The following is a 23,596-nucleotide window of genomic DNA, read 5'->3' on the forward strand; positions in this document are numbered from 1 at the left end:
GGCAGAAAACTCATTAAAACACTGGAATGTCAAATACAGACACATATCAAAAAGATCATCCACTGTATCACAGATATGCAGGATGGGTCAAGGTATATGCGAGAATAAATGAAATAAGCATATACATGAAACCAGAGACAAAAATCCATTCTTCACTTCAATAGATGCATAAAAAGCCCTTAGACAAAAATCCAACATTTTCTTGTGATAAAAGTCTTTGAGAGTACATGTATCTCTGTTTTTTAAAAATAAAGTTGGAAAAAACAAACAAACAAAAAAACACAAAAATATCTTAGAGAGAATAAGACTAAAGAGAACATATTTAAATGTAATAAAGGCTATATAGGAGAAACACACAGCCAATATCGCCCTAAATGGAGAAAAACTTTAATCAATTGTATTAAAATCATGAATGATGCAGGGATGTCCATTATCTCTACTCCTTTTCCTAGTACTTGAAGCTTCATCAATATATTTATTTATTACAGAGTAATAGTAACAAACACAGAATGGTGTTAAGAGGGAGGTAGACCAATGAAACAAAAGAGAAGACATAAACACATGTATACCCAACTACAGCAACTTGATATTTGACAAAGATGCCAAAACCACACTGGAGAAAAAAATAGCCTCTTCGTGCAATGGTTCTGGAAAAACTGAATATCTACAGGCAGAAGAATGAAGTTAGATCTGTGTCTATCACCTGCACAGTAAATCCAAATGGATGAAAGACCTCAATATGAAACCTGAAGCTCAGAAAATGCCAAAAGAAAGCATAGGCAGTGCCCTACTTAACAGAAGTGTAGGAAAGCACTTTATGGATGGAATTTACTTTGCTCTGAAATTAGGGCCAGAAACTAAAGTAAATTGAGTGAAGAGAAGCCCTTTACCATGTGTATGTGTGATAAAGGATTAATATCCAGAATACACAAAGAACTAAAAAGCAAAGCAAATGATCCAATTTAAAATGAGCTATAACTATGAATAGAGGGTTCTCAAAAGAAGAAATAAAAATGCATGAAAATACCTCAAAAAAATCTTACCTCATTCTTAGTAATCAGGGAATGCAAATTAAAACTAGTCTGAGATTTCATCTTATCCCATTGAAAATTGCAAAATCAACAAAACAAATGACAGCAAATGTCAGCAAGGATGTGGGGAGGAAAAGTAATCATGAAATTTAGAGATAAATTTAAAGAACTAGAAAATATTATAGAAAGTAGAGTATTACAGACTGAGAAAGGCAAATACTTTTGATTCTTATCTTTGAATCTTTTTGTTTATTTATAAAAGAAAGCATTTAATCGAACTTTGTGCTTCTAGAGGTTACAGTTCATGATAGTGGAACAAAGACCTGGTATCAGAAAGAGCTGAAAGCTCACATCTCAAATGTTGAGCAAGGAGCACACTGGAAATGGAGGAAGGCTTTAAAAAACTCAAATTCACTTTCAAGATACAACCCCTCCAATCAGGCCACACCTCTAAATCCTTCCCAAATAGTTCAATAAGCTGGGGACTAAGTATTTATATATACAAAGGCCATTTTCATTCAAACTACCATATATATTGGTTAGCTAGTTAAAGGGCTCATCCCTGTGAGAGGTGAATTCTCTCAGCAGTCATTAATACCTGAAGTTCTTTGTCTATGGGTGGGACTTTATAAGATTCCCTACTTCTGCAATTAAATAATGGCCACAGAGTGAGGGAGAATCAGTCTTCCCTAGAGATGATCCCCTTAATTGCTTATCAGTAGCAAACCATAAAACCCTAACATTATATATGGAAAATAAATAAGCTCAATAGCTTTGTGTGTGTGTGTGTGTGTGTGATGCTTTTTGATTGCTGTGAAGAGACATCATGACAAAGGTATCTTTTAGAAGAAAACATTTATTAAGGCTTATCCTTCTGAATGATTTAGAGCCCATGACCTTATGGCCAGAAGCATGGCAGCATGTAGGCAGGGCATTGGAACAGTAGCTGAGAGCTTACCTTGGTATAAGCAAGTAGGAGGCATATAGAAAGCTAACTGGGAATGGTGTGGACATTGAATCTTAAAGCCTGTCTCCTAGTGACCCATCTCTTCCAACAAGTCCACAATTCCTAATACTTCCCAAAGAGTTCTATTAACAGAAGACCAAGTCTTCAAATATATAATTCCATGTGGGATGTGGGGCCTTCTTATTAAACCACCACAGTGTGTGCACGTGTGTGTGTGTGTGTGTGTGTGTGTGTGTGTGTGTATGTTTGTAACAATAAATATACTAAAAGAGAACATAAATTTGAGAGGGAGCAGGAACTGAATTTGGGGTAAATTACATGTCTAAAAATGGTATACATATTTTAGTTAACATGATTTATTGCTAAAATGTTGAATGATCATTACAGCTATTGTAAAGATGATACTAAAAGGCTTTTTCCTTTTTGTTTTGTTTTGTTGTTTGCTTGTTCTTTTCTTTGAGACAGTGCCCCCCCGCAACTGTCCTGGAACTCACTCTGTAGACCAGAAATACACCTGTCTCTGCTTACCAAGTCCTGGAATTAAAGGCATGTGCCACCACTGCACAGCAAGGCTTTCTTAATAGTTTACTGCCACAACCCTTCAATTTTTAAAAATTCATTATGTGTAGAACACGATAAAAGTAAGTACAGGAGCTAGAGAGGTGGCTCAGTGGTTAAGAGTGCTGGCTGCTACCCCAGAGGACTTGGGTCCAAGCCCAGCACCTACATTGTAGCTCACAACCATCTGTTACTTCAATCTAGGGAATCCCACAGCCTTTTCTGTTCCACAGGGACCAGAAATGCACATATTACACAAATATTTATGCAGGCAGGACGTATATAACAAGTACACATAAAACAACAAAAATTATATGAAAAATGAGTACAATGAAATGAGGTATTCCTAATCATGTTAAAATTTTTTCCCTATACCTACAGACTTGTGATACACTTTAATTTCTACCTCTATGAAGTCTTATATTATATTTTTGGTTCACAATAGGAAATTGAAGATGTGGACAATGAAGCCACAGATGAAGATGGAAATTTTTCTTCACTCTCAAGTTCTCAGATAGTTACTTGATGGTTTTTAAACTTTATTTATTATTCATTGTATATATGCTATTTTTGTCTAAAACTTACTGTGAAAGAATGGTCACTCTACTGTATGACAGGACACTAAATATCTCAATTGTAATTTTGAAACCATTAACTGACCTTTCCTGCTTTTGTCAGGAGGCTGCAATTTGTTCTTTCTCTAAGTGTGAGCTATGAGCTTCAACACACTGGATTCAGCTTCAGACCTGAAGTTTTAAAACTTTACTTAAATATTTAATTAATCCCAAAAATTAAATCTAAGCATTAAAAAAACTACTTAAAAGTTTGAATGAAAATTGAGAGAGTTAGATATAAACACATTTTTTTAAAAGACACAGACTTTGACATTGCTGGGTATATAATAAAAATTATTTAAAACACTAAAATACATTAGTAAATTTAAATGAAATAAATCCAATTAAATGGGCTGAATTTCACAGGAAATCTTTTAGGTATTTATAGGAGTCATACAAATTAGACTGTGAAACCTTTATGGAGGAAAGACAAATGTGGTAAATATGATTCTGTTTTCATGTATACTATTAGATAGTAATTTTAGATAAATCATACAACAGTAAATTATTTTATTAAGGATTGGTGAGCATGATAAAAGACATACATTGGAGAAGCATTTTAGTATGTCTGAATAAAATCTGAATATGAATTCTCAGTGGTTAAGAGCACTTTCTGCTCTTCCAGAGGGCCTGAGTTCACATCCCAGCACCTACATCAGGCAGTTCATAATGCCTGCAACTCCAGCTCCAGGGCATCAGATGCTCTCTTCTGACCTCCAATGGCTACTTTATGCATGTGGCATACACACAAACACAAAGACACACACATACACACACACACTCACAGAAATTAAATTCATTTATTTGCTTATTTGTTTCTTTGAGACAGGAATTCTCTGTACAACAATCCTGGCAATCCTGGAACTCACTCTGTAGAACAGGGTACCCTGGAACTCACAGAGATCTATGTGCCTCTGTCTCAAGACTGCTGAGATTAAAGATGTGTGCCACTGTTGCCTAGCAGATAAACTTCTTTTTTTTAAAAAAAAAAAAAAAACAAAGATAAAAGAACAAAATTTTAAACATTTTTGCATAAATGTATACAAATACAATTGTGTCAGTGTTTGGCTTTTTTTTCTTTTTTTTTAAGGTTTGATACTCTGCATTAAGGTCTTACTATTTACAATGAGAAAAAGAAGTACATGTGAAACAGGGTGTAACCCGGAATTATTCAACATGTTCTTGGTGTGTAAGGATTGAGCAGGACAGGTTTTTTTTTTCTTTTCTTTTCTTTTTTTCTTGAACTTCACACAGTCTGTGAGTTGTTTCTGGGGCAGTCCGAGCCTCTGGGGTTAGAATCCCACTATCAGTGACTGCATATTATGTCTGTTTTTTGTGACTGGGTTATCTCACTCAGGATGATATTCTCTAGATACAGCCATTTTTAAAAGAATTTGGTTAAGTCATTGTTTCTGATGGCTGAGTAGTATTCCATTGTGTATATATACCACAATTTTTGTATCCATTCATCTACTGAAGAACATCTGGGTTCTTTCCAGCTTCTGGCTATTATAAATAGAGCTACTATGAACATTGTGGTGCATATATCTTTGTTGTGTATTAAAGTGTCTCTGGGGTATATGCCCAGAAGTGGAATAGCTGGATCTTCAGATAGTACTATGTCCAATTTTCTGAGGAGCTGCCAGACTGATTTCCAGAGTGGTTGTATCAGTTTACAACCCCACCAACAGCGGAGAAGTATTCCTCTTTCTCTGCAACCTCACTGTCATCTGCTGTCATCTGAGTTTTGGATCTTGGCCAATCTGACTGGTGTGAGGTGGAATCTCAGGGTTGCTTTGATTTGCATTTCCCTGATGGCTAAAGACGTCAAGCACTTCATTAGATGTTTCTCAGCCATTCGATGTTCCTCAATTGAGAACATTTTGTATAGCACTGTACCCCATTTTTTAATAGGGTTTTTTAATTCTCTGGTGTCTAGCTTTTTGAGTTCTTTGTATACCTTGGATATTAGGTCTCTATCTGATGTGGAGTTGGTAAAAATCTTTTCCCATTCTGTTGGCTGCCATTTTGTTTTCTTGACAATGTGCTTAGCCTTACAGAAACATTGCAATCTCATTAAGTCCCATTTGTTAATCTTGGACCTTAGAGCTTGAGCCACTGGTGTTTTGTTCAGAAAATTTTCTCCTGTGCCTATGTGTTCTAAGGTTTTCCCTACTTTCTCCTCTAATAGTTTCAGTGTATCTGGTTTAATGTGGAGATCTTTGATCCAGTTACACTTGAGCTTTGTAAAAGGAGATAAGAAAGGGTCTATTTTCATTCTTCTGCATGCTGAGTGCCACTTGGACCAGCACCATTTGTTGAATAGGCTGTCCTTTTTCCATTGAGTGTTTACAGCTCCTTAGTCAAAAATCAGGTGACCATATACGTGAGGGCTCATTTCTGGATCTTCTATTCTTTCCATTGATCTACATGCCTATTTCTGTACTAGTACCATGCAATTATCAGCACAATTGCCTTGTAATATAGCTTGAGGTCAGGGATAGTGATTCCCACAGATGTTTTCTTGTTGTTGAGGATGGATTTCGCTATTCTAGGTCTTTTGTTGTTCCATATGAAATTGCACATTGATCTTTCCAACTCAATGAAGAACTGGGTTGGAATTCTGATGGGGATTGCAATAATCTGTAGATTGCTTTTGGTAGGATGGCCATTTTTCAAATGTTGATCTTTCCATTCCATGAGCATGGGAGATCTTTCCATTTTCTGAGATCTTTCTTGATTTCCTTCTCTAGAGGTTTGAAGTTTTTGTCATGCAGGTCCTTCACTTGCTTAGAGTTACACCAAGGTATTTCATAGTTTTTGTGACTATTGTGAAGGGTACCTTTTCCCTAATTTCTTTCTCCACATGTTTGTCTTTTGAGTATAGGAAGGCTACTGATTTGTTTGAGTTAATTTTGTATCCAGCAACTTTGCTGAACTTTTTCTATCAGCTGTAGGAGTTTTCTGGCAGAATGTGTGGGATCACTTAAGTACACTATCATGTCATCTGCAAAGAGTGATATTTTTGCCTTTTCCTTTTTGATTTGTATCCCCTTGATCTCCTTTTGCTGTATAATTGCTTCAGCCAGGACTTCCAGTAATATGTTTAATAGGTAGGGGGAGAGTGGGCAGCCTTGTCGAGTCCCTGATTTTAGTGGGATTGCTTCAAGTTTCCCACCATTAAGTTTGATGTTGGCTGTTGGTTTGCTGTATATTGCTTTTATTAAGTTTAGGTATGGACATTTGATTCCTGTTCTTTCCAAGACTTTTAACAGGAAGGGGTGTTGAATTTTGTCAAATGCTTTCTCAGTGTCTTGTGATATGACCATGTGATTTTGTTCTTTGAGTTTGTTTATATGGTGGATTACATTGATGGATTTCCTTATATTAAACCATCCTTGCATCCCAGGGATGAAGCCTACTTGGTCATGGTGAATGATCGTTTTGATGTGTTTCTGGATTCGGTTTGCAAGGGTTTTGTTGAGTATTTTTGCATCAATGTTCATAAGTGAGAATGGTCTGAAGTTCTCTTTCCTTGTAGGATCTTTGTGTGGTTTAGGAACGAGGGTTATTGTAGCCTCAAAAAATGAGTTAGGTAGTATTCCATCTGATTCTATCTCGTGGAATAGTTTGGAGAGTATTGGTGTTATGTCCACAATAAATGTCTGGTAAAATTCTGCACTGAACCTGTCTGGACCTGGGCTTTTTTTGGTTGGGAGGCTTTTGATGACTTCTTCTATTTCTTTAGGTGTTATGGGATTATTTAGATGGTTTACCTGGTCCTGGTTTAACTTTAGGATCTTGTATCTTTCTAGGAATTCATCCATTTCCTCGAGGTTTTCCAACTTTGTGGAGTATAGGTTTTTATAGTAGGATCTGATGATTTTTTGAATTTTCTCAGATTCAGTTGTTATGTCTCCACTTTCCTTTCTGATTTTGTTAATTTGTATACTCTCTCTTTGCCCTCTAGTTAGTCTCTCCAGGGGTTTATCAATCTTGTTGATTTTCTCAAAGAACCAGCTCATGGTATGGTTGATTCTTTCAATGGTTCTTTATGTTTCTATTTGGTCTCTTTCTGCCCTAAGTTTGATTATTTCTTGCTGTCTACTCTTCTTGGGTGTACCTGCTTCCTTTAGTTCTAGAGCTTTTAGCTGTGCTGTCAAATTGCTGATGTATGCTCTCTCCAGTTTCTTTTTGGAAGTGCTTAGGGCAATGAGTTTTCCTCTCAGTACTGCTTTCATTGCATCCCATAGGTTGGGGTATGTTGAGTTTTCGTTTTCATTGAATTGTAGAAAATCCTTAATTTCTTTCTTTATTTCTTATTTGATCCTGCTATTGTTTAACAGAGCGTTGTTTAGTTTCCATGTGTATGTGAGCTTTTTGTTGTCTTCGTTGTTGTTAAAGACCAGCCTTAGGCCATGGTGATCTGAGAGGATGCATGGGAGTATTTCAATCTTCTTATATCGATTTAGTCTCGTTCTGTGTTCAATTATGTGGTCAGTTTTCGAGAAGGTGCCATGTATTGCTGAGAAGAAGGTGTATTCTTAATTTAGGATGATATGTTCTGTAGATATCTCTTAATTCCAGTTGGTTCATAGTCTCTGCTAGTTTTACAGTGTCCTTGTTCAGTTTCTGTTTCCATGATCTGTCCATTGGAGAGAGTGGGGTATTAAATTCTCACACTATTATTGTGTGGGGTGAAATGTATTTTTTGAGCTTTAGTAGGGTTTCTTTTATGAATGTGGGTGCTTTTGTATTTGGAGCATATATGTTAAGGATTGAGAGTTCCTCCTGACAGATTTCCCTGGTAATGAGTAAAAAATGTCCTTCCTCATCTTTTTTGATAACTTTTGGTTGGAAATTTACTTTATTCGATATGAGAATAGCCACTCCAGCTTACTTCTTGGGGCTGTTTGATTGCAAGGTTTTTTCCCACCCTTTTACTCTGAGATAGTGTCTGTCTTTGTCTCTGAGATGAGTTTCCTGTATGCAGCAAAAGGCTCGATTTTGTTTATGTATCCAGTCTGATAGCGTATGTCTCTTTATTGGGGAGTTGAGTCCATTTATTTTAATAGATATCAAGGAATAGTAATTTCTGTTTTCTGCTATTATTGCTTTGGTAGGTTGAGTTGTGTCTGTGTCTTTTTCTTCTTTTGGTTTTCTTGCTTAGAAGTTTTCTTGTTTTTACTAGGATGTAGTTCCCCTGATTGTATTGGGTTTTCCACCTATAATTCCTTGTAGTGCTGGGTTTGTGGTCAAATATTATGTAAATTTAGATTTGTCTTGATATTTTCATCTCTCCATCTATGGTGATTGATAGTTTTGCTGGGTATAGCAGCTTGGGCTGGCACTTGTGCTCTCTTAGGGTCTGCATGATGTCTGTCCAGGCTCTTCTAGCTTTCATAGTCTGTGTTGTTTAATCGGGTGTGATTCTGATTGCTCTGCCTTTATATGTTAGCTGACCTTTTTTTCTTACTGCTTTTAGTATTCTTTCTTTGCTTTGGGCACTTGGTGTTTTGACTATTATATGTCGGGAGGAATTTCTTTCCTGGTCCAACCTATTTGGAGTTCTGAAGGCTTCTTTTATGCTCTTGGTCATCTCAACCTTAAGGATAGGGAAGCTTTCTTCTACAATTTTGTTGAAGATATTTACTGTGCCTCTTAGTTCATGTTCTTCTCCCTCTTCTATTCCTATTATCCTTAGGTTTGGTCTTCTCATTGTGTCCTGTATTTCCTGGGTATTTTGGGTTAGGAGCTTTTTGGTGTTTTCATCTTCTCTGGCTGTTTTGTCTATGTTTACAATGTTGTCTTCTGCCCCCCGAGATTCTCTCTTCCATCTCTTGTAGTCTATTGGAAATGCTTGCTTCTGTGACTCCTGATTTCTTTTTTAGGTGTTCTACTTCTAGGGTTATCTCTTTTAGTGTTTTCTTTATTGTGTCAATTTCCATTTTAAATTACTTCTTCCATTCCTTCATCTCTTTGGTTTTGTTTCCCTCTAGTTCTTTGAGTTCTTTGAGTGTTTTTCTTGTTTCCTCTTTAAAAGCTTCTGATTCTTTTTGCTTTTCCTCCCGTTCTTGTTTAAGTATCTCTATCAGCGTCTTGAGGTATGATTTTAGGTCTGCGTCTTCTTTTTCTGGAGTTTTTGGCATTCCAATGTTTGATGTTATGGGAGAGCTGGGTACTGATGTTGCCAGGTTGTCTTGGTTTTTTGGGGGTATACTCTTTCGCTCTCCTCTTGCCATCTTGTTGTCAGTGATCTGTCTTGCCTTTCCCTTGTATCTGGTCTGTGTCCCTGGAACTCCACTGGTCCAGGTGGTGGATGGTCCGAGCCCTGTTCTGTGACCCAAACCCACCAGGTGGGAACAGAGGTCCCAATGCTGTGTTCCTGGTCCCTGGATCAGGCAGGGCAGGGGCGTGCTTTCTGTGCGCACTCGGCAGAGATCTCTCTGCTCCCTGGCTGCCCAGATCCCCTCCTTACCAGTCTTTAAACCTTTGGGAACTGCTGGTTCAGGTGGCAGATGGGTCTTTTTTTTAAATAAAGGCTTTTAGAGTAAATTTATAAGCATGTATGTAAATACACTTTCACTAATATACCCAAATATTCAATTATGGAGTAAAATATTATAACTTATTTATACAATGAGTATTAGGTAACATTTACTGAGAAAAAAAGTATTATGTATAGTATATGTTATATAAATGCAAAGTCTATATAATATATGTACATATAAAATATATTTGTCTATAGTAAAGGTATAAATTTTAAACATAAACTAATGCCCTCTTCTAACCTTCAAAGGCACCTGTACACATGTGGCACACACAAACACATACACATGTATACCTAAAAAATATATAAACTATATATAATTTATAAAATCATTATATTTTGTTATATATTTATATAATTTATAAAATATATTGCATAGTGTTACATATTTATATATCTGTAAAATGATATATATTTTATTATATATTTATGTAATATATTTTCCTGCTATATATATATAAAACATACAAAGCTTATATTATACATAATATAGAAAATGACATCCATCACATTTATTAAAAAAATTTTAAAAGCAAAGTTTTACAATAATATGTAGAATATGATTATATTTTGGAAAATCTATCTTCATACATTTGCATATGCCGAGGTTAAAATCTGGAGAGAAGTACCAATACCATGGAGTGAGACTTTAAAGCACTTTAATTTTTACTAATTTAGCAAATTAAGTAAGTTGAACTTGGTTCAGTATGTATTTTTAAATACTACTTAACCAAAATAAATAGAAAAACAATAAGTAATAAAAATAAATCAAAGGAACATAGCCAGGCTTCATTGCTGTCATGTTTTTACCAGGTTATCAGGTGTCCTTATTGACCCTTGGAAAGAATGATTTAAAAATCTTTCTTACTCCACATCTCTTGCCATGTTGAGGAATACTAATCTAAGTATCCCACAGGTCATGGCTGTCCAATATATCCTGTGCGTATGCTGATTTATGAACCAATAAATGTTTCATACACGGTTAAAATTTTAAATGAACTTACGACAGTTAGATCACAGGTCATTCAACCTGAGATACTACAGAATGCCTCTGATGGGAGGCTATGATTAAAATTTGATTAGGGAGGATATTGAAGATATGAAGGTGACAACTCTGCTATAATCGATGTGATCCTGGATTAGAAAGAGGGACAGTGAAACTTTCACCAACTTCTACGAGAAACCAACTTCCCATTTCTAGTAACTGCCACTGTTCTGTTTCAACTTCAATGTTTTAACTTTTGATATTGTCTTGTATTCTCTGCCTTTACTGGAGAGATGGCCGATAGATTTGAACAAAAATAAATCATAAAATGTTGATTTATTTGGAAACTTTTGTACATTTTTCTGGTTATATGAGGAACAGCTCAAGTTGGCTCCAGCTGAGGCATGTTGTGAGTGAATCCAGCACAAGGACTTTTTTAGTGGTGGTCATAGAATTGAACCAAGTTTCTCTTCTCAATTCTTTCAGTATAGTATGCTTTATTTGCTTGTGATAAAAAGAAGAAAAATTCAAAGCAAAGTGGAAAAATATGAACGTTATTTTAAATAACTTTAATAAAATGAGCTTTGTTAAGTTAATTATCTCATCAGATTGCCTCAAAGTATGTTAATATTCATAGAGACCAAAATCCCTCTCACCTTAGCTAATTTTGATGTCCTCCTTATGTTGTATGTTGAACTGATAAATGAATTATAGTAAAATCCATCACTAAGAAAATGAGTGGGATTTATGTTGAAAAAAAAAAAAAAAAACCCAAAGTCATCTGTAGAACATCACCAATTCAATGGAATATTTTGGGTGGGAAAATACTGCCTCCAGCAAAGGCTGAGAATACAAGAATTTGGCTTATGGAAGATGAATCATTTTTTACAGCAAGATTTGCCAAAGATCACACACACACACACACACACACACACACACACACACACACACACATGCGCACGCGCGCGCGTAAAAGAATATCAAAATGACCTCTCTAAAAAAAAGTTGATTGACTATTTCCATGTTATGTTTTGTTTTACATATACTTTATGATCATTGTAAACAGTACTATTTCAATGTATACTATCAATCCTTTAAAAACATCAAGTACTGACAAAAATATATTCAAATAGTTTTATGCTAAAATGCTTTTAATAATTTGTACATGTATTTTTCTTTTTTAAAATAAAGTTTTAAGGAAAAAAAGGCTTGTAGAAAACACATCCAAAGTATTTGTAGAAAGATTACCGCCCTCCCCCCGCCTCAAAAAAGAAGAATTTGAGCCAGGCAGTTGTGTACACAACTTTAATTCTGGCACTTAGAAGGCAGAAGCATGCCAATCTCTGTGAGTCCAAGGCCAGCCTGGTCTACAATGAGAGTTACAGGACAGCTAAGACTACACAGTGAAACCATGTCTCATAACAACAACAAAAACATCTACAAAATTTTGAAAATGAGTTTGTAATTGGGAAAAACAGCTAAATATGATTCCATGTCAAATACTTGAAATTAGCAGTTTCCTGAGCAATAATTTGAGTCCTATTAGAGGTGTGTATGTTGAGTGGACACAAGTTAGATTACTAAAAATAATGAGGCAGGGGAGTCTGGGACAGAGCTCAGTGGTAGAGCTTCTGCAAAGTGTGTGAAAGGCCTTGGCCTCAATTCTCAATATCCTCCCCCAAAACATTTATAAACCAATCCCCTCCAAACAAAACAAACCCCAACTTGCTCAAACCACAAAACAAAATGACAAATAAACCAAACAAAATGAAAGAAAAAGAAACAAGAAGCCTGGCAAGAAAAGGGCAAGCAATAAATAAATAATATCTTGTTAAACTAAGGATTTTCTATACAGCAATTTGAACAGTTAGTCTGAAGAACAGTTGGCCTACATAATGGGAAAAAAATCTTTGCAAGCTCTACATCTGACAGAGGTTTAATAGCTAAAATATTCAAAACTGTATTTAAAATAAAACCCGTAAACAAGAAATCAAAAAACTTGTCCAATAAATGGTACAATCATATGAAAAAAAACTTTCTCAAATTATAGCATATAAATGGATAGCAAGCATGTGAGACAATCTTCAATTTTACTAGACATCATAGGAGGACAAATAACACTGTTATTTCATCTTACCCAGTCATTAAGTGACAAAAGGACAAATGCGGGTCTGGATGTGGACAAAAATGGATCCTTTTTTGGCATTTTTTTTGTGTCTTTAACTTAGCCTTTTTAATTTTAATATGTTTTTATTAGATACTCTGTATTTACATTTCAAATGTAATCCCATTTTCCCTCCCATCCCCCACTTCCCTTCATATGTCTCCAATAAGGTATACCCTCTCCCAATCACCCTCTCCACCTCAATGCTTTGGCATTCCCCTATATTGGGAAAATGCACCCTCACTGGACCAAAGACCTCTTCTCACATTGATGCCAGACACTGCTATCTTCTGCTACATATGCAACTGGAGCCCTGAATCTCTCCATGTGTGCTCAATGGTTGGTGTTTTAGTCCATGGGAGTTGTGGGGGGTTTCGTTTGTTGATAATGTTGTTCTTCCCTTGAGGTTGTAAATTCTTTCCGCTCCTTCAGTCCTTTCTCTAGCACCTTTATTGGGGTCCCCATGTTCAATTTGATGGTTAGCTGCAAGCATGCTCAGCTGTATCTGTATGACTCTGGCAGAGCCCCTGAGGAGGCATCCATATCTGGTTCCTGCCAGTAAGTATTTCTTGGCATCAGCAATAGTGCATGGGTTTGGTGGCTACGTATAGGGTGGATCCCAAGGTGAGGTAGCCTCTGAATGATTTTTTTTTTCAATCCATGCTTCTCTATTTGACCTTGTATTTCCTCCCATGAGTTTTTTGTTCTCCTTTCTAAGAAGGACTGAGGTATCCCCATTTTGGTCTTCCTTCTTTTTGAGCTTCATAAGGTCTGTGGATTGTTTTTTTGGGTATTCAGAGCTTTCTGGTGCTAGTATCTACTTATCAGTGAGTATATACCATGTGTGTTTTGGGTAACCTCACTCATGTTGATAGTTCCTAGTTCGATCCATTTGCCTAGGAATTTCATAAAGTCATTGTTTCTAGTAGCTGAATGTACCACAATTTCTTTATTCATTCCTCTGTTGAAGGACATCTGGGTTCTTTTCAGCTTCTGCCTATTATAAATAAGACTACTACTAACATGGTAGAGCATGTGTCCTTGTTATATCTTTGAGCATCTTTGGGGTATATGCCCAGGAGTGAAATAACTGGGTCTTCAGGTAGTACTATGTCCAATTTTCTGAGCAACCGCCAGACTGATTTCCAGAGTGGTTGTACCAGTTTGCAATCCCATCAACAATGAAGGAATGTTCCGCTTTCTTCACATCCTCGACAGCATCTGCTCTCATCTGTGTTTTTGATCTTAGCCATTCTGACTGGTGTGAGGTGGAATCTCAGAGTTGTGAGGTAGTCTAGGCCCTAGAAAGTCTGTATGAAGATGTCTCAAACACCTAACAAAAGATCTTCCATAAGATCCAGCTTCAACAAAGCACAAAAAGATAAAAATTCAAGAAAAAAATTATTTATTTACAGACATGGTTTTTCTGTATAGCACTGGCTGTCCTGGAACTTGACTTATAGACCAGGCTGGCCTCTACTCACAGAGATCCATCTACCTCTGCCACTGGAGTGCTAGAATTAAAGACATGCACCACCACAGACCTGCTCAGAAAGACTTTTAAGGAGGAAAAGAGAACGGGGAAGACATAAGTTTCCTGGAGAGTTTGATAATCTTTGCCTTTTGGAATTCAGCTTCTCCATCAATGCCAGCTTATTAACATCTTAGAAGAATCAAGAGAGATTGGAAGTGACTAGAAGTAGTAAACTGTCAACTGTCTAGGAATTGGGATATTAATGACCTATAAAAACAATAATTATTTCATATCTGGATATGTAAATGGATACTTTTTAGAATTATGTAGCTATTTTCTTCCTACATGATTCAGTAAGAAGTAGAAGCAATGGGTTCAGAAGGCAGAACTGGGATTTCATTTAGGCTGGACTCATTATATCTTGGAAAAGCATTTAAAATGCAAAAATGCTCAACAGCATTTTTACTACATATGCATGTTACTGTCTGTAGACCTACTATCTGTCTGATTGTCCACCTCTGTGTGAAAATCAATAACTGTTTTGGCTAACCCCAACTTTGGAGCAAGAGTGTTCTTTAGTGCCAAATTCCCTTTTTATTTTATTCTGTGGCTAAATCCCAAGAATTGTAAAGGAGAAACAGGGCCAAACAAGGCTTTCTATTAAAATGAGAGGTCCAAAGTGATGAATGGAGACTTGGAACTTGTTTTAATGGAGAACACAGAAGCCAGAAGCCAGATTAAATACAAACTATGAATTGGGGGCATGCACTGAATCTCAAGTAGAACACTGGTTTTGATTTAGTGAATTAGGATGAGGTTTATTCTAGACAGCCATAATTCTTGTTCCACAAGGGCTCAACTCGCTTCTGTACAGCTGCTGCATACTAGTCTTGAGTCACTGAGAAAATGCTGACTAGGAAAACACATAGAGTAGATCCCTCTGTCCCTCATTAGAATTTCTCCAAGTTGAACCATCCCATTAATAAATACTCTTTGGAACTGCTATTCACAGAATTATAAAAACCACATAACTATAATGTATTGCTGTTTTCTTACTTTATCTTGTCTTTGTGGGTAAGAAGGAAACAGTTAAAGTCACCATGAATTTGAGTGAAACTGTGTCTGTAGATACATCATCAATGATTCTACCAATGAAACCCCAAAAATGTCTGTTTGGGAAAAAATACTTTAAGTCTGGGTGATTAGCGTGTGTGTGTGTGTGTGTGTGTGTGTGTGTGTGTGTGTGTGTCTGTGTGTGTGTGTGTGTGTGTGTGTGTATACTCCAGTTCAGTGCACTTGTAGAGTCAGAGGACAATCTTAAGGAGTCAGCTCTCTAATTCCACCTTGTTAAGCCCAGGTCTCTCTTGTTTTCCTTGCTCTGTGTTGCCAATGATAGCTGGATCCTTCCAACCCTCAGAAGACTACATCTTCATACTGGCATAATCTAGTTACAAAATGTATGCCTTGTGGAGAGGGAGCTCAAGAGTCCTGACCCTTTTTAACAAAATACGTTCTTGAAGCAGTATCTCACTTTACAGCCCTGCCTGACCTTGAATTCATGAGCCTCTTGCCTCTGCCTCTTGAGGGCTGGTATTAGTTAGAGACATGGACTGCCATGCCTGAGGTGAGATGTTACTTTAAAAGCTACTTTGTATTATACCAACTCTTAGGCATATCTATTTGTCCATCTTTTTATTGTGTAACACATGCTCAGTTTGTAATTCACCACTTGCAAATAACAATTAGGAGCCAGGCACATGCCTGTAAGGTTAGCACTTGGGAGTTGGATACAGGAGCACCAGGAGTTCAAGGCCAACATTTACTATACAGCCAATTGAAGTCCAACCTAGGCTACACAAGACACCGTCTTAAAGCAACCAACCCTGTTAAAAACAAAAAGATGCTCCTTTTTGTGCAATGGCCAGCTGAGGACCTGGTAAAACTAGTGACTAGTCAGTATGTCCTACACCCCCAAAACTCAGGTCATTTGGCTACTCAAAGTAAAATGATTTGTGATGTTGCCAGTAATAACAGAAATTTTATGTGAATTAGGGGAGTTTTCTGAGTTTGAGTATTTTTCTTGCAGCCTTAATTCTGTTGTGATTGGTTTTTGCTGCTGTGCACAATGATCTCATAGAAGATGTATTTTACAAATGTAATTAAGAAATATAATTGAGGAACATGATTTCGAAGTTCTTGTCTAGCACAGGGGTAAACAAACACAATGCCCTGTCTTATGGCTCTTTTTAGAATGCCACTTTTTACTTTCCAAATCAAGAAGCTATTTTATTTTGTGATATAGTAATTTTTCTGGATAGCTGGGCATAAGATTTTTTTTCCTGTTACTGGTTTAGTGTTTAAGAGCACTTGTACCCTTCCAGAGAACCTGAGTTCAATTTCTAGCACCCATATTGAGGGGATCATATGATCCACTTGAGAATCCAGCTCCAGGGGTTCTGACATCTGTTTCTGTCCTCAGTGGGTAACCACACACATTTATCAGACAGTCACACAGACACATAAAACAAACAGAACAGAAACAACACATAATATCAGATGTGAAAGAGAGTTGCTTCCTTTTTTTTTATTTTCAAGATACAGAGTAAGTTCTAGAAGTATTTGGAAACTTTGGAGAAGCTAGACTTTGAGTATGCTCTTCTGTCTCCACAACTATTTCCTTCTTAAATGTCACGAATGTCTGTGTTTAAGAAGTTATGCTATACATACATACATAGATGATTAGCCAAGATGTCATCTGTGAACAGTTCATAAACACCACTACCACCAATAACAGTAGTGTGCTTTCCAGGTAGTGTAAGAGTCACTTATTAGTTCTAATCACAACAACAGTCCCGTGGGTTTTATTTTTGTTCCCTCTATTTAGAACAAACAAATGGAAGGCTGGGTGTTAAATGACACGTAGTCTTTAGCAGAGGCATAACTACCTCCATATTTTGTGATCCCAGTCAGTTTCATTCTGCTTTTTATTTGGAATTCTTAATGGTGAAAAGGAAGGGCTACACAATGGTCTGACTGAGGCATTCGCATGAATATCTGTAGATATGGCACTTAGCCACAGTGTGAGAAATCACATTTCGAACGTTGGTAAGGTTGGCAAGAAGCTCCGTACAATAGTGTGAGATAGGAAATTACTGTGGTGTCAAACAGAATGTCATCTCTGTAGTACAACATCCCTGGAAAGGAGGCCAATTTTGCTGTTCCTTTGCCCTTTCAGTCACTGAGGGAGTAAATATTAGTTGGTGCTTTGTTCTGAAACACACACACACACACACACACACACACACACACACACACACACACGAAATGGACATCTCGGCCATTACTCTTGCTGAATGACAAATTCTATTCCTTGTCCAACCCCCACCCCAGGCACAGGGCACTCTGAGGCTTCTGCTTAAAACATCACAAAGACCTTGTCTCACTTATCTCTTCCTTAAGTGCCTGTGATCTTTTCAGGGGCATAGGACCATGCATGGTCACCACCCAGTGGCTTTGAACCGTGGTGGCATCAACTCTGGGGGCTGGAGAAGTTGAGGGGAAGAAAGGTCACTTTTCCTGACAACTTATAACTTGATTCCACTTACAGGCCATTTGTTTTCTGAAATAAGTAATGGGTGAGGACATAGGCCAGGTCTACAATTTGTACACTTGAGAGATTAAGGCTCCTGGAGATCAAATTACTACAGCGGACGACAGAGCTACTGGGGCATGTTTGGGAAGGATACAGACAGAAGAGGGAGAAGCCAGAGAGCGAAGAATGGAGACAGGGATAGATTTTGATGGAAATTACTTCCCACTCTGCACCCTTGGCAGAGCAAAGAGGACAAATAGGCAGCGATGGGAGGAAAACCGGCTTCTCTAGGAGGAATGGGTCAGGTTGTAGGATGCTGTTACTGAACTCATTTAGTAGATTGAAGGAAGGGTGTGCTGCTGGCCCCCGTCTTCAAAATCTGGCTTCTGTCAACTGGTCCTCTCAAGCAGGGAAGCATGCCAAATGTCAGGTTCCACTCTGGCTTCATTCCACCAACATAGCTAGAAAGTTACCCAAGGGGCTTTGTATGTAGTGCAAGGATACTGGGAGTTGAGGAAGAAAAGGAATCTCTGTGCAGTCAAGAATGATCTTGCAGAAAGGGGCTTGCTGTGAGAGATGAGAGGGCTGGGAAGGCTGACTATTCAGAAACAAGAGGAGGCAATGACACAGCATAGAAAGGCTTTCTCTGTTCCTTCCCTTCTTGTTAACGGAGGAGAATTTGTGTAGCCTTTGTAGCATTTAAAGGGAGTCTGAGGGGGCACAGAGGCACAGGAGCCCTATATTTACAGAAGATGAACTGCAGCTATTAAAATTGCTGCTATTGTAAGATAAACCCCAGCCTCCTGCATTTTGCTTATAACAGCAGGGTGGTTTTTTTTTTCCCCCCTCTTTTTTTGCTTTCCTTTTGAGAAGCATTAATGAGTCCACACTTTAGCCTGGCTGGGCAGAACGAGAGTAACTCTCCTGATTTAACTTAATGGCTTTGTAGGCTCTTGACGACATTGTCATCAATTAAAGAAAAAAAATTAATCACTCTTGAAAGAAAATGTCTTGGGCAATAAATGAAAAAAGGTTTGAAGTAAGATTAGCAAAAGCATGTAGGAAGAATAGCTTAAAATTTTACTAGATTTTTTTTTCTTACTGTGACCAAAACAGGGTGGATACGAATTTTTCTTGAAGCTTTACAGAGCCAGTTGTTTAAGTAGAGAATTTTAAACACGGAAATACTAGTTAACTGCCAAAATACACACTGAAAGTTAAAGCACACGGCTCTGGAAGCTGGACAGAGTGCTGGACCTGGATCTCAGGATAGGCTTGCTCCCTGGGAGAAAGCATTAGTCACTTTGCACTTTGACCTAGGAGTTAAAGGCTTTCTGTACTACAAAAAGAAACGTTGTTGGGGGAAGGTGTGGGGTCACCTTAGCAAATGTTCCCTATTTCTAAAGCCTCAATGCAACCCCCCAGCGTTTACTTTCCCTGTCTGTTTGGCACCGCCCAGGTCCCCCTACAGTTTATTTTCCTGGATGGTGCTTTGCAATTTTGACTTGGGGATCGTATAGTAGGAGTTCTAGAGACTCAGATGCTTTTCTCAGGCTAATCTTAGAGAGACACGTTGAGTCTGCTTGGGAGCGTGGAGAGTGGAGGAGCAGGACGGTGGGGGCAGGGAGAAAGGGAGTGGCCGCGGTCCCGCGGTCTGCTGGGATTCAGCGGGTCGGGTCAGGGATGAAGAAGATGAGGTTGGAGTAGATGGAGTGGCAGGGCGGTGCACGGTCGCAGCCCGCCTCCACTTGGGTGCGGAATCCGAGCTGGACTTGCGGAGCGCCCCCTCCCCCTCCGCCTCTCCCTCCCTCTCCTTAGAGCATCATCGCCGGGCCGCGGCGGCTGGCAGTCGCAGAAAATCGAGACCCGCGGACCGCCTGGAGGCGAGTGGAGGAGCTGGGATATGGGGAATCAGCGGGGGCGGCGGCAGGGCCAGGAGCCCTTGAGAACGCCTGGGAGGGGAGCCGTCTCGGGTATTTGTAGTGCGTGAGAGGTGAAGAGCAGCGAGGGCGGAGGCGGGGCCCGGGCCCGGCGTGGAGCAGGCTCGCCAAGCCGCTGCCTCCCGCCCTGCCCCGGCTGCCTCTGCCAGGGCCGGCGGCTATGGAGCAGGCAGGCTCCAGACCTGGGGCGACAGAGCATCCGCGACCCCTTTGGCCCTTGCCCCGACTGCTGTTACTGTCTTTCTGGCTGTTGCTGGTGCTGCTGCCAGGCCCAGCGGCCTCCCAGCTAAGATACTCCGTGCCGGAGGAGCAGAGCCCGGGCGCGCTCGTGGGCAACGTGGCCAGAGCCTTGGGGCTGGAACTGCGGCGCTTGGGACCCGGCTGTCTGCGCATCAACCATCTGGGTGCACCCAGCCCGCGCTACCTGGAACTGGACTTGACCAGCGGAGCGCTCTTCGTCAACGAGCGTATAGATCGCGAGGCGCTGTGCGAGCAGCGGCCTCGCTGCCTGCTCAGCTTGGAAGTGCTGGCTCACAACCCGGTGGCAGTGAGCGCGATCGAGGTGGAGATACTGGACATCAATGACAACTCTCCGCGCTTCCCGCGGCCGGATTACCAGCTTCAGGTAAGCGAATCCGTGGCACCTGGAGCGCGGTTTCACATAGAGAGTGCACAGGACCCTGACGTTGGCGCCAACTCAGTGCAGACCTACGAGCTCAGTCCCAGCGAGCACTTTGAGCTGGACCTTAAACCCTTGCAGGAGAATAGCAAGGTGCTGGAGCTAGTGCTGCGGAAGGGCCTAGACCGCGAGAAGACTGCCTTGCACCACTTGGTTCTCACTGCGGTGGATGGGGGCATCCCAGCTCGTTCAGGCACGGCTCAGATCTCCGTTCGTGTCCTGGACACGAATGACAATTCTCCTGCCTTTGACCAATCCACTTACCGCGTCCAGCTACGGGAGGACGCTCCTCCAGGCACATTGGTAGTGAAGTTGAATGCCTCAGATCCGGACGAGGGTTCTAATGGTGAACTCAGGTACTCCTTGAGCAGCTACACATCAGACCGGGAGAGACAGCTCTTCAGCATCGACGCCACTACAGGGGAAGTGAGAGTAAGTGGGACTCTGGATTATGAGGAGTCTTCCTCCTACCAGATCTATGTGCAAGCTACTGACCGGGGACCAGTACCCATGGCGGGTCACTGCAAGGTGTTGGTGGACATTATAGATGTGAATGATAACGCTCCGGAGGTGGTGCTCACAGACTTATACAGCCCAGTGCCTGAGGATGTTGCCCTCAATACTGTTGTGGCCCTTCTCAGCGTGAATGACCAAGATTCAGGCTCCAACCGGAAAGTAAGCCTAGGTCTGGAGGCTTCACTGCCCTTCCGGCTGAATGGCTTTGGAAATTCCTATACTCTGGTGGTGAGTGGTCCATTGGATCGGGAGCGGGTCGCTGCCTACAACATCACAGTGACAGCCACTGATGGGGGAATACCACCACTCACATCTCAAAGGACACTGCAGATTGAAATCTCTGACATAAATGACAATCCACCAAGCTTCCTGAAGGACTCCTACTCCATCTACATCCAGGAAAACAATTTGCCAGGTGTGTTGCTTTGCACTGTACAAGCCACAGACCCAGATCAAAAGGAGAACGCAGAGGTGACCTACTCACTCCTAGACAGGGAGATTCAAGGGCTGCCAGTCACCTCCTATGTCTCCATTAACAGTGCCAGTGGCAGCCTTTATGCTGTCAATTCCTTTGACTATGAGAAATTTCGAGAGTTTTTTGTGACTGTGGAGGCTCAGGATAAGGGAAGGCCACCACTGAGCAGCACTGTGACCGCCAACGTTTATGTGGTGGACGTGAATGACCACGCCCCTCATATTCTATACCCTACCTCAACTAACACATCAGCAGCCATTGAAATGGTGCCACGGACTGCCCCTGCTGGCTACCTGGTCACCAAAGTCATAGCCATGGATTCAGACTCTGGGCAGAATGCTTGGCTCTTTTACCATTTAGTCCCAACTTCTGACTCGGACCTCTTTAAAGTAGAACTTCACACGGGAGAAATTAGGATTACCAGGAAGATAGGAGACGAGAGTGGTACCATGTTCAACCTGACTGTGGTGGTCCGTGACAATGGAGAGCCACCTCTATCAGCTACCGTGGCCATTACAGTAGCTGTGGTGGACAGGGTTTCTAAAATGCTCCCTGACACCCAGAGACATATAAAAAGTCCTCGGACATACTCTGAGATCACACTTTATCTGATAATAGCATTAAGCACAGTGTCTTTTATATTTCTCTTGACAATCATTGTTCTGAGCATCATCAAGTGCTACCGCTACACTGCTTACGGCACGGCCTGCTGCGGAGGCTTCTGTGGAGTGAGGGAGCGATGCCCTGCAGAACTGTACAAGCAGGCCAATAACAATATCGACGCCAGGATACCACATGGCCTCAAAGTACAGCCTCACTTCATTGAGGTTCGAGGCAATGGCTCCCTTACCAAGACCTACTGCTACAAGGCCTGCCTGACAGCAGGCTCAGGGAGTGATACTTTCATGTTTTACAACACAGGGGCCCAGACAGGGCCAGGGCCTGGGGGAGCCCAAGCCTCAGTGACTGACCACAGGCAACTCACGGGCCAGAGTAGGCACAGTACTGGGAACCTGATTATCCTAAAAAATGATGCTGGCTCTCAAAATGAGGTGAGATAGTGATCAAAGTGTCTTTGAGAAAGCCATGCATTTTTTTTTCATGTGTCCCTTCCTCCATTTGCATGTGGTTGGTATTACTGATTTATTAGCACCAAAAGGTTTATCTGGTAAGTTGAGTGTTAGTGGTGGTACCTCTGGTCTTATTGTAACCTGCTGTTTGCGCTCTAGAAAATAAGCCCTGGAGAATTCTTTACTTACCATTTTCTAGTGGCACACATGAAGAATTTGCCATAAGAATGTCTGAAAAGTGAAGATTAGTCTTGGGTATTTTTGGTTGAAGCACAGTTCTATAGAAATAGAACAGGTCCGGGAATAAGAGTTATAATACTAGGAGGTAATGCGAGGTTCAAAGAGAAATAATCTCTGCTGTATCACCTCAGGGTAATTGCTTTGGGCTTTAAAACATTTAAATATATAAGCTCTGAGACCTCTAGAGATGTGTGGTTACCTCTGCATATTGTTGCTGTTCATATCTTGAAGGTCCTCAATGAAAATGATTGGCAGTTAGATTTCTGTGAGTTTGAGATCAGCCTGGTCTACATATGAGTTCCAAGTTATCTGAGGCTACATAGTGTTAGACCTTGTTTCTAAAATGTATTCAATTAATCACACAGGACTAATGTGATAGGGTCCTCTGGAAATCCACCCTGGTGGAGTTTGCCATGGCTGGATGATGTGGTCACTCTTGTGAGAAGAAATGAATGGTAGTAGGCTAGAGTGAACGAGTACACATTTGTCTTGTTGGCTGAGGGCGCTCATAAAGGAGTGGGATAGGAATATGTGGGGATGGTGGGGATCAGGACAGGCAGAATAAGGAGAATGTGGGACAAGAACTCCACCCTAGCCAATGTCCTCGGCATACTCAGAATTCTTCTTAAGATTCTCATTCATTTTAGATATCAATAATCTTCTGGCTCCATGTCAACCATTTCTGTGCTTCTGATGAAATGTGAAGTGTAATTTTTAAGCTTTTCATGTCTTTAAGTTGAA

General features: G+C 40.1%; 1 protein-coding gene across 11 annotated transcripts in view; it reads left to right on the forward strand.

Annotated features, from left to right (window-relative positions):
- The window catches only part of LOC308423481 (protocadherin alpha-9), a gene marked incomplete at both ends in the record, with an annotated part of 218,243 nt that overhangs the window by 156,858 nt on the left and 37,789 nt on the right, over positions 1-23,596 (forward strand). The window contains one exon of one of the 11 annotated variants that reach the window (XM_080920166.1): positions 20,036-22,597. The exons of the other annotated variants lie outside the window; for them this stretch is intronic. Coding sequence (XP_080776292.1) covers positions 20,036-22,597 — 2,562 coding nt within the window. Of the gene's footprint in view, positions 1-20,035; positions 22,598-23,596 lie in introns of those variants that run through there. 11 annotated transcript variants of the gene reach the window in all.

The sequence above is a fragment of the Micromys minutus genome, assembly GCF_963924665.1.
Source record: "Micromys minutus genome assembly, chromosome: 8".
Taxonomy (NCBI): domain Eukaryota; kingdom Metazoa; phylum Chordata; class Mammalia; order Rodentia; family Muridae; genus Micromys; species Micromys minutus.